Source organism: Pyxicephalus adspersus, chromosome 9, assembly GCF_032062135.1.
Source record: "Pyxicephalus adspersus chromosome 9, UCB_Pads_2.0, whole genome shotgun sequence".
In the NCBI taxonomy this organism is placed as follows: domain Eukaryota; kingdom Metazoa; phylum Chordata; class Amphibia; order Anura; family Pyxicephalidae; genus Pyxicephalus; species Pyxicephalus adspersus.
Genome location: NC_092866.1, coordinates 1,728,245 through 1,740,644, shown reverse-complemented (window position 1 = coordinate 1,740,644; position 12,400 = coordinate 1,728,245). Strand labels below are relative to the sequence as shown.

General features: G+C 36.6%; 1 protein-coding gene across 2 annotated transcripts in view; it reads left to right on the top strand.

Annotated features, from left to right (window-relative positions):
- Window positions 1–12,400, top strand: part of BANP (BTG3 associated nuclear protein) — a 210,087-nt gene that overhangs the window by 28,618 nt on the left and 169,069 nt on the right. For both annotated transcript variants that reach the window (XM_072421339.1, XM_072421340.1), the window contains exon 4: window positions 2,211–2,410. In XM_072421339.1, coding sequence (XP_072277440.1) covers window positions 2,211–2,410 — 200 coding nt within the window. The remainder of the gene's footprint in view (window positions 1–2,210; window positions 2,411–12,400) is intronic.

Sequence of the window (12,400 nt, the reverse complement as noted above, 5' to 3'; positions counted from 1 at the left end):
ACCTCTGTTTCTCTGTCAGCAAGCTTGTAAAGAATGAAAGTAAATTATGGCCCAGCTTAATCTTGTAGCTGGGTAGATTTCTGAAAATTAGACATCTGGAATATGCAGCAAGGTTTGTAATATACGTTTTGATTTTTAGGGCATTGCAGTAAGCCTAATGACTTTTATATATAAATATTCCTAGTGAGGACACTTAAGCTTTCAGTTCCTATGTTGTAAATATTAGGCTATATTAAAGGTCATGGGAAGTGAACTCCTCTCTTCTTACATGGAGGCTGTGTCCCATTGGCCCTATGATTGTATTCACTATTCCCATTGCACCAAGTTTATGTCGGACAAATATCTACTGTCAGACATGTAACAGAAATCCCAGTTGTCAAGCAACTGTTTGTAAATGACTGATTAGCTTCTAGTAACTAGTAACATGTTTGGTAGCTGTTATTTTTGAAAAGCTACAGATTGTTTAAATTGAAATTGGACCTGTATAGTTAATAAATGTTAAATTCAAGTAATAGTTTTTGTATAGCATTTCTTATTAAAAGCAAAACTCCAGGAAAACAGGCCAGCACAGACAAAGCATATTTACTTGTTTTCAGTCAGCCTTGTGGTACACTACACAGCCAGGAAGAAAGCACCCCAGTTCTCACCACCATCAGCCCTGCAGCTGACCTTGTCACCACTCCCTGGTTAATGAATCATTGATAGTATTTAACTTATATTAACTTAATTATTTGTCCAATGAGAAGACAGCAAAGGAAGCTATTAAGCTAAGATAGATACCAGTAGAATGATCTTCCAGGGTATGCAGTGTGAGAGGGGTGTGCAAAGCAGAAGACTGGTGAAATAGAATTGAAATCAGTTTACCTATGTGTATTTAATCTATTAGGCTATTTTCCTAGAGTGTTGCTTTGAAGTCATAACTCTCCCTTTGTTGTTCCATTCTGCAACCTTGACAGTGGTAGGAGGAAAATAGGCAGGGCAAGTTAGTTTTGAGTACATTGTCTGGTATATAAAGTAGAACAATGGCCTCAAATCCCAACCATTACTTGTTGCTTCAGCTAGTGAAACCCACTTAATGCAGCTGTTTGTGGCGGGGTGGCAACATTGCTGCATTGCTCCTAAACTCAGAGCAGAGTTGACACTCATGTAAAATGTGCCTGCTTGAACTACAGTGGAATGGCTGTTGGAACAGTGTGGCTATCACTTGACATTTAAAACCTTATAATACATATTTTTTTATCAATAGATGGAAGAAATAGACTTAATTTTATCTCTTTTGTGGACATTGCCTTGTTATCTTTTACAGCAGGTGTGTCAAACTTTTTTTGGCCCCCCCCCTAAAAAAAAGAAAATGAATTACATCTGGCCCGCCCACCCGCTACTACACATTGCAGCGAGTGATGCCGCTACTACAATTCCCGGCATCACTTGTGTCTCTAGAACAGCAGCCCAAGCGTGGCCCTGCATTGTTGTTCTGTTCTATTGACTGTTCTATAGACGTAAGTAATGCCGGGAATTGTAGTCCCGGCATCACTCGCGTTCACAGTGATGCATTGAAACTGTAGTTCTGCATGCAAATGATAAAAGCGGCACAGCAGGTAATTTGAATCTTCTTTAACAAGCAGTACCAGCAGCAGGAAAACAATGGGTTTAATCATCCCAACTGTATTTCTATGAGTGTAGTACATAGCTAGGAGGACTTACAGTCAGTATTAGGCTGAGGATCTATTATAGTGTGCCGGAACATGCACAGAGAATCTCAATTCATTTCACTACACATGGCAGGATTCACATGAATCTCTATGTTACTACCTCACATCATCATTTTCAATACATGCTATACACAGACATTATTCCTGTACACCCATCATGTGACACAAGGCAATGATCACATGGTGCCTGACTATCAGGGGCATTGTGTTTGTTTCAGTCCATTAGAGACTGCATAGTGTAATATTTAGTGTCAGACAAACTTGTGATGTGAGAGGATGAACAACACACAGCTGCATAGATAGATAGAAATTAGTCTTTTCAACCCTAAAGTGTGTAGAGGTTTTTTTTTTTGTTAGTTATGGACGAAGTAGTAAATTTCCTCAATTTTTTTAATAAATTTCAAGTTTGGCCCCCGACTTAGTCTAAGTTTTTAATTTTGGCCCTCTGTGTATTTCAGTTTGACACCCCTGTTTTACAGTGTTGCATTTCTTTTGCAGTCTTTCCTGTTCTCAATTAACCAGACCATCTGCCTAAGGCTAGACAGCATCGAATCAAAACTGCAGGTTTTGGAGGCTACTTGCAAATCATTGGAGGAGAAACTTGACATGATCATGAACAAAAATCAAAACCCCATTCAAGTACCCATGGTGGCAGGATCACCACTCGGAGCCACTCAGACCTGGAACAAAGTGCGATGGTAGGAGAAAAATGCATCCAACATTTGTGTTTGTGTTTTTTGCTTATAGTGTTTATGCATGTGTATGCCTATATGAAATTATGTCTAAATGTATCGGTGAAATATAGTATCTATTCTCTTCACACAAGAAAGTCATAATAGTGTAACAGTGACAAATGCAGTTTAACCCATACTAGTACTTCAATTTCTGGTAGATGCTTGCAAGGTAAAGCTGAAATACTTAATGGGATTCCACTTAAATACATGAAAAATGCTTAGTGAAAATGCTTAAAGATGTCCAGCTTGTGATTCCCTCATATTCCACATATAACTAATCTATGAAGGTGAACAGAGTTTGAGTTTTTACGAGTTTTTTTGTGATCTCATTTGACGTGAGTTGAATGTTTCTGCGTTAAGCTGCATGTTGAGAATGAGACTCCATTTACATCTTTTTTTTTACGCTTGACTGAGCTGCTAGAAGACATATGGTCGCATAATGGTATGGCTTATAAACGTTTGGGCTTACTATGTTGGACTTTGCATGTAAGTACAGAGCCAAAGTTATCTTCAAATATGTGTACAGTGTGTACATAAATGAACATATGATTCAATTCTTGACTTTCCTGGCAAGAGTCTTCTTGGCCCAGCTTTTTCCTCCCATGCTTTCCTATTAGTCAGTGAAGCCATCCATCACATTAAGAGGATGATGTTGAACCTGCTTTTGTTTTGCCTTTCTGGTCTGTTCTTACCTTTTCCTGTCATCATGCTAACTTAATCTTAAAATAAAACCTCTTGCTTTTAGTTGTGTTAATATCTAGACAGAACTTAATTTTTGTAGAGTAGGAGTTGGCTAAAATTCCTGTGAAGCCCCACTGGCTTCTTCTCTTGGCAAACTGTTACGGTGCTGCAGGAGAGCTCTTTCAAACTCTTCCAATCGCTCCAATGCTTCCAACTAAGCTCAATCATTATTTAACCAAGGTGTTTGGATCATACCTTGCCAAGACTTCACCCTTTCTGATGTGTTTCAAAAACTGAGCTTTTATCTGCTTATTTGTTGCCCCCATGACCTGTGTAATGCCCACATATGAATGAGTGATGACCTGTATATATTACTCCCTTTTATGTATTTCATCTGTGTGTTTGTTTGCCAGCAGTTCATTTGTAATACTGCACAATTTATTTTTAGAGAAGCTTGGTGGTCACGTTTAATGTTAGTCATTAGGGGTTCGTACAGCCTTTCTCAACCATTTTATCACGGGGACCCAGTGAAATAAATTTCAGGTCTTTAGGGAAACCCTGCTGTAAATATTATATCTGCAACTCACATTACGTTAGCACAGTGATCAGTAGGGAGAATGCCTTGTAGATTGAATAAAGGGTTAGCGTCGGGAGAAAGGTCTGATGGTGGCGTTAGGTTAAGTGTTCAGTTTTAATCCTAAATTAGATTAGGTTAGCATTTAGAAAGGGGGTTTAAGGGTTAGGTCAAATAAAGTGTTCAATACGGAAACCTCTTGTGTTTATATGTATATATTGTAAATGATTTTGTCTTACATGGTTGCACTTTTTAAATTGCAGGTCAGTGGTGTGCTTTATTTATTCTTCTACATTTGAATGAACTTCATTATTAACTTAAACTTCAATACTAATATAATGACTCACATTGCATAGATGGCTATTTATATTCCGTATTTGTCTGCTCTCTTTTTTTCAGAAATGCTTGGCTTTCATCATGACTTACTACACTAGCATCTTTATTGTTGTTACATCCTAAACAGCACTGAAAGACATAAAAGCTAAATCAGAAATACTTAACTGCAGTAAATGAAAAAACAACATCGATTGTACCTAGATCAGTTTATAAACCTGTACAGATCATGTAAATAATGTGATCCACCTTGACTGATTAATTCTCTTAAGTCACATTTCCAGAATGCTGACTGATGGAATTTTCTCAAGGGCCCTCACAAAGTTATATGTACATAAATGTATTGTTCCATTTTCATGTCTTTTTCTAAAAAGTCCTCTCTGTCATGTTTAAACATTGCTCAGATAAGTACCCTGGAGGCTTTCATTTATCTATCACTTACCACACATTAACCCAGCTATCTGCCAGAATTACCTTAATAAAAATTTGTTTTTATAATAACAATTCAGACAGATTTACTTGCTTTCTAAAGCTTGTCATATAATCTGTTAGGAATTTAGGGCTTAGGTTAGAACCAGAAAATTGAGTGCAAAATTTGCAGCTGATTTGCTTATGTGTATTTGGCTGTAGCAGTCCAGTTTTCAATATGTGAATACCCAGTAGGTAAATAGACAATAATGTCTCTCCAACGAAAATATTCCACATTCCAAACCCATTGAGGAAGAAGGCCTGTCACCAATGCTGATAAATACTGTGAGGTAGAATATGTGCAGATTTGTTGCATCTGCAGATATTAAAAAGAAACCTGTAAAATATGTTACCAGTTCTCATCATTTGACTGACTATACCAGACAGTACTTGTATGTTGGGTGGAAAATCTAAAGGGTTATCCTTTCATTGTTTCACATTTGTAAGTCATATTTTCTTGGGCATTTTATCCAAAAAAATTGGCGATAAGTTTTGGGACTTTTTTTGTGTATGTTGTACTTTTGGCTGTCTGAGCTTTGTTGGAGTATACTACTATTCAAAGCCCAAACATCTGTTTTCCCCATATATTATAACCACCATTAGAAAGATGTAGCTTTCCCTATGATTTATCTGAATGGAATTTTTTGCATGACATATTTTTTCTTGTTGGCTGTGTGTGTGTTTTTTTTTTATTTTTTATTTTTTTAGTAAACTCCTTTTTTTAGGAGAAGGAAAGGGAAACCTTATCAGCAGTTAAGAATATATATAATTAAACATTCGAAAGGAGCAATACAAAGGTGTGCATCCCTAGTATTCCATCCTATCTATCCTATCTCTAGACCTATCAATTCAACACAGTTCAACGGAATATATGGATGGACAGTCAAAATTCGCATAAACTATACCGGCAACAGGCTTACATGCCTCAGACCTGAATAAAGCTAAGGGAGGATCTATCCAGGATGGGATTAAAGCATTTTTATGTAATGTAAGGGGAACGTTATTGGGATGTGGTAATAGAGTTTGTAAATTGAATAAGTTCATAGGAAGTAGAGATATTCCAATACAGCAATTGAGACCTTGCAAAATTCTTTTTTGTCTTATATTTTTCTCCTGATCACTATGTTGCCTTGTGAAAGGACCCTGCATGGCCCCAAAATGTCAGCCTTTTACCATGTTTTCACAGTTCCTTCATATTAAAAGAAAAATTCTGTATTTTGGAGTTCTGGTAACTTCATCTTCAGTTTCCCTATTTTTATTTTTTACTACCCATCCTCATAATCCTCCTTTTGATAAAAGAGCTGACATTGAAAATTTCTATCCCTTTTCAGTTGTAAATTGCTCAGGGAGAGATCCTGCTATCTCCTTGGCTTTACCATCAATGTTTTTGACTACCTTTGCTAAATCCTGTATTAGCACAAGGTGGACCACCTGATAGCTAAGCGATTAAGGCCTGCAGGCCAGATCTAGTAAGCAAGGTCTGTATCATGGCTCAGGGACCAGGTCCCCCCCCCAATAAGAATATGTGTTTAGATACCAGTGGTATTGTGGGGACTTAACCTCCTGAGCGGTAACCCCGATTGTGGCTTGGGGTAAAAAAAAACCTGCTGATAGTGGTAACCCTGAGCCACACTCAGGGTAGCTAAAAAAGTGAAAAATAAAGACTTACCTGGTCCTATCGGCATCCTCCAGTGTCCTGCCGGTTGGATCCCATCCTTTGGCTGCGTACTCTTCGTCTGATCTGTCCTCCAGCAAGTGCGCTGACGTTCCCGGGAGTTTCCAGTGACGTCTGTGCGTGTGGGAGTGTGGCATGAATTTTAAAAACTTTTGTATTGGATTTAATACAAAGTAACTGTATTGAATTCAATACAAAGTAATAATTATATATATATATATATATATATTTATTTATGCACCCTTGTTTTAACAGATTTTTGTGTTTTTTGAACTTAAAGTTTATCATTAAATTTATTACATTTATTAAATATTGGACATATTTCGGTGAGTTATGCATTACAGGCCTACAATGTAAAATACATTTAAGAAATGGATTATATTAATGGACAATAAGAAATGGACTCTCCATCCATGCCAATAAGAGGCCAAGCTAACAATATCAGTGCAGAGAATTTGCAGGGAGTTAGTCTCACCACATTGGACTTACAATACCCAGTGACTTACGACACAGCCAGGAGGCACATTGGGCCTACCAGTGTCCCTAGTGACTTAATCTTGCTGAAATGCTAGGCGTCACCTTACAAGGCCACTGCCAACCTGCACTCAATGAACCTGATACAGTGAGGCAAGTGAATTTGTCTTTCTTTAAAAGTTATTTATTTATTTATTTTTTTATTGGCAACTGGTCCCTTTTTTAAAGTAAATGCTAAAATACCTCAACATATATTCACTGAAAATACTTTACGTTAAAATTTGGTTCTGAATTTTTTATCCCACCTTTAACACCTTACAGCTGAAATGAAAACTTCACTCTTAGAGGGTGGATATGTCTAAGAAGCAGACACAAAAACACCTGAAAGCAATTTGAATGGCTTAATGTGACTAAAATATAATTATCATATTTTGATTCTTTAAATAGTAGACTGCCCTATTTAGGATTGTGAGTGGACTGCAATTAGGAAGGAAGTAGTTAGAAAGATTATCTCTTGGAATCTCCTTTTGTGTTTTTTCAGTGGAAGCAAAGGTAACAACACCCTGGGGAAAGTGGGTGGTAGTTACAGTTGCACATTTGTGGGTGTTAATATGTAGAATCAGCTGGGTTTTGATGTCATTTTCAGATGTATTTTAGCATCTGCTGAAAAGCTAAAGGGGCTGCATCCATCTCACAGACGTACAATTCATTTTAATGTTTATTCTTATTACGTATTAGCATAATTCTCTTGTCTTAGAGGAAATAATCTTAAATTGTTAGTGGTCATTACACTGCTTTGTTTATTATTAGGAGCGCTTCTCATTGACTCGATATTTGTTGATAAACTGTAAGTGTTGTTTTGAAATAGTTTATATAGAAAATTATTTGTTTTGTCGAATCTGGTAGAAAATACTGAAATCAACCCTTTGCTGAAGAGTTACAAATCCTACAGTGTGCTGTCCCTAACTGTGTGAATATGTCTTCCTGTTTATTAATAACAGCTGGAGGTTATATAGACACCCAAAGCTGTCTATGAGATGCATCCCATTCCCATCATCTTATCACTTTATATTATGTTGGTTTAAGGCTGAAGTACAGCCAAACAAAAACTATTACAATCAAAATTACTTGTTGTTTGATGCTCTTTGGACCTCTGAAATAGAAAGCAATAGTATTTTTGTTAGTGAACTAATTTAAACATTTTGCAAAATTTATATGGTATTTTTGTGGCAATGAGTGACTATGGACTATATGAATGTATAAATAAATAAAAGTTGCTACCAAAGAACTCAACATAGATGGAGGTTAATAGCAAATATAATGACTTGGTTGAAGAGGGTTATCCAGTTCTGCATTGACCAAAATAAGTTTTATTATCTGGTATTAGATCTACCCCTCACAAAGACTGCAATTTAATCTATTACTAGTTACATTCAGGTAGAAAAAGGACACACTGTTTACTATCTTTTGAAAATGTTAAACAGCTTCTGGAGTTTCAATGAAATTCTATAAACTTTACCATTCGTTGTTATTCTAATGTTGCTGTGTTTTTTCCCCTGTAGACCACTCATTCAAATCTATTTCCATCTTCGTACTGCTTAGGATGGCAGCACGTAGTCTAAATTCTCAAAAGTTCTTTTTGAAGTTTTACAAGTTTGTGGATAAGTAGGGCCAGGCAGCTCGGGCTTTTTTATGAGCAGAAAGACAGCAACATAGGATAGGAAAATAGTCAAAATAATGGGTTTTCATTGAGTTCCCTTTCCAAAGTGATGATGTTCTGGAGGTTGCTCCAGCTATTGTTCCATACAAGACTCTCTGTTTTCCAGCACCCATTCCATACATTTAGTCCGGCTTATTGCATGCGGTTCTGGGAACAGTGTATATAAAATTTACCACAATAAAGAACAACTAAAAGTAAAACACAAGTTGCTCCAATATTAAACAGCGGCTTATAAAATTAACAAAGCCTTAGATGGCGTTTCAGAATTTAAAATATTTGATCTGGTGCACATTTGTATGAGTTTTCTGAAAACTAAAAATAGAACTGTCTTCTTCAGTAAGGGGATGTTAGAAGAGTTTGAATATATGCCATGCAAAATAGAAAAAATGTCTGCATTCAGTGTAAAGAAAAAAAGTGTAATATTATCCCAAAACTTTTTTTTTTGGAATATAATGGGGTAAAGGGCTTTGCTTTGGAGTTTAACTCCAACCATTGTCACATACAGGAGCTGAAAAGAATCTTCTATTGGGGACAACTGTCTCTTCCTTTGTTTTTCCTTTCTTTGGATAGATTTTTTTCATTTTTGTTGTGTCTCTGGTTCAGGAGGTGGCAGGAAATTCTGATTGGACTGAAATGGCAAAAAACCCTAATCCTAAGCTGCATTGGGCTATTACTAAATTTACCCTGTGCTTCCATGTATAGTAGGAAGATACAATCTCCTCCCTTAATGCAATTTTAGGGTCCGCACAGCCATTCGTACTGCCTAAGCACTTTCTCTATCATTCAGTAGTGGAAAGGATTGACGATACCACCTGGAGGAATATAACATGTTGGTATGGGATTAGGCAAGGTGTAAATGCTTGTTGTAAAAACCCAGAATGCTCTGGGAATCCTTTGTCATAGGTGTTTAATTGGCCATTCACCAAGCATTAGGGAGTGTGTGTGCCCCTGTTTAGAGAGCTTTCTCTATTGATACTTGGATGACAGATGAGAAAATTTCTGACTTTTACATTTCATTGCTGATTGATTCATGTGCAGAGCTCCACTTAAAAAAAATCCTACAGAAATGATAAAACCCCAAAATTGATCAGACTGTGATTTTTTTTTTGTGCCTGTTTTAGATTATTTCTTACTGTCTCATGGTTATTTGTATTTGGAAGATGTAAACTTTATATTAGCATTATGCTTTTGTTCTCATTCAGTGACATTGTTCTGATTCTGAATATGTTTTGGGAAAGTCCTTCGTAATTAGTCACGTCACAAAACCTGTGTGTGTCCAGCTCTTGTTTATGGGTGTACAGTTCTTTATGTGGTTTCTTTTTTTACGGCTGTCTTTCAAATGGCATGCTTAATTTAAATACATTGAAGATGAAGTGTAGATTACATCCATTAAATGCGTTCTTGGAGTACATGGGGTTATCAAGTTATTTTGTGTTTTTCTTGTAACTATATTAAAAACATCTGGCATATAGTCCACGGCTGTTGGCTTAAATTAGTGCTTAAAAAAAGAATAAAAGAGACTTCAAAACTTCTGCTTGAGAAAGATGCAACGCAAACAGACCACATACTAGTAATAAATATACTTTAGTGTATATGTTCATATGTGTGTGTACACACAGATGGAATTGCTAAGGGGTCATTGGGTCCTCAGTAATGTCTTTAGATTCCTGTGGTTTCATAAGGTGAGATATTATTGTGTTATTGCTGGCTGTGAAACAATAAAGTTAACAGAGGAAATGTTGTTACCTCACTGCAGGGAGTTAGAAGCACTCTGGATTTCTGGCAGATGAACTGGTTTTTGTACTTGCAGTGTTTATGTTTTTCCCCAGACATACAGTTTAATATTTTGAGCAGTGAAGTAAGGATTGATTGGAAAAAGGGACAGAGGTGAGTTTTGAAAGGTTTTAATACACTTTTCTATAACCTTATACTTGTCTGGCTTGTCCATATGTAGGTCAGTAGAAGAATGTGTCTGGTGTCGGTAGTAGTAGCAAAGTATCTTAATCCTTTTATTTATTAATTCGCCTTGGCAAAAAAAGACCTACTGACCAAATCCCTAAGCACAAAGATCATTTTTAGGAATTTTAAAATGGACAAACATTGCAGGAGAGACTGTGGCAATCTCCCCATGTGAGACACTGCATGTGGTACAGGCCTTTTAGAAGTTTTTTTTTACGGGTCCAGAGACTCAACTGCTTGTAGAGATTGTTGTGTCCCCACCTCAGGGAAAAAATGACACTTCCTTGGCTTCCCTTTGCTCCCCTCTGGAGTCCAGCCCTATAATTTATTGGACATTTGTAAATAATAAAGTACATTTTATAGCAATAAATACTGTTTTTCCCTCTCTTTTTCTGAGTTGTTTTTTTATGAGTATTAAGTGACAGTTCAGGGCCTATAAATTGAAATGTGCTTTCTCCTGCCATGGAGTACAGTAACAATCCAGTGACTAACCCTCGGTGTATCCTTTCGGGGAACAGCTGGCATTGTCTACTATAGTTTGGGCCTGAGTGTTGCAGACAGTTTATCTGGCAGTACTGACGGAAGATAAAACCGCGGGGGAAAATGTGTTTTACTTAAAGATGCTTTCGGCTCTTGTAAAGCTGAAAGAATAGAGAGTGGTAGAGTGCAGAGAGTTATCCTTCACAGTCTAGTTTGGAAGAGTTTTGGCTGAGCCCAAGCCAGCAGCAGAGTTCACTGAAATACTTGGCTTTGCTAATTTATTTAGATTTGCACATTCCCATCAAAGCTCGGCGGAAAAAAAATGGTTGTGATTTAGTGGAGATCTGTTCAGTGTGATTATTTCTCATGTTAAGGTTTGGAAGTGTTGATACGGCATGCTTGTATTTTTTTGCAAATCCTGCATGCTTTTGCCTTATGTAAAAAGAAATAGTTGTTGGCGATACATAGAAATTTGTTTTTAGAACATGGAAAACCTTGGACATTCATAAAAGAAGTAGAATTTTTGTAAGCTGCAATTTTTACCGAGCCACATTTACCTATTATTACTCCATAAATGGATGAAGGTTTTAAAAGCCAGGCTAATGACTTTGCTCAACCTGGAATTCAAAGATGTTTGTTAGTTTTGGATGTTTTATGTGGCTTACCTTAATTCACATTGCTTTTGTTGCGTACCTTGGAAAATACTATGCATGTATGTCATTATCGAGGAGATATTCCCTTATTATTATTATTATTATTATTATTATTAATAAACAGGATTTATATAGCGCCAACATATTACGCAGCGCTGTACATTAAATAGGGGGACATATTTCTGTAAGTTACAGGTCTACAATTTAAAAAAAAAAATTTCATGAAAAACAGTGGATCACTTTTGGTACAGAAATCTAGACATCAGTGTAACGCTCAGGAGGTTAAGGAAACTGAATATCCAGGTTGTGTCTTTGTGATTAGTTTACAAATATTTAAGGTTTCTTTGTAAAAACTTTTCTTCACATTATTCCAACTGGGGATGAATGAACCGATTTGTAGAGCAGGCCAACCAGGAAAGCTTTTGATTTTCTTAAAATATATTTATTCGAAAGTTTCTACCTTGTGGAGTTCCTAGATTTCAGAATCGCTTTACACATCTGAGAAATCTGTAAGGAACTATTCCAGTGGATCAAACATTTTTAGTAAGCTAATTGCAGCACACATACTAAAGTAGTAGTTCTCATATTTAGGAAAATAGAACCAAAATGGAATGGATTGGGAAAACCTCCTTAATTATGTGCAGTGATCCAGCTTTAGCAATGTAGAGGTACCTTTCCAGCTGTTGCCATGTACAGGATTGTAAACATTCCTGGAAAACATCAATTTAATTGCTTTTCTGAAATAAATTCTCTATCATTAGACACTGAACTTTAATAATTTACCTTTGCTTCCTTGTCCCATATGTGAACTCTTGCTCTAAATTGTTTTATAATCCGTTGGAAGCTTTCCTTTCTTCCTAATCGTAATTTGTCCCATTGAGAAGGCATTGGATGACGATAGACCTTCCACTGCGGTTCTGGCATTTGCTGTGACCTC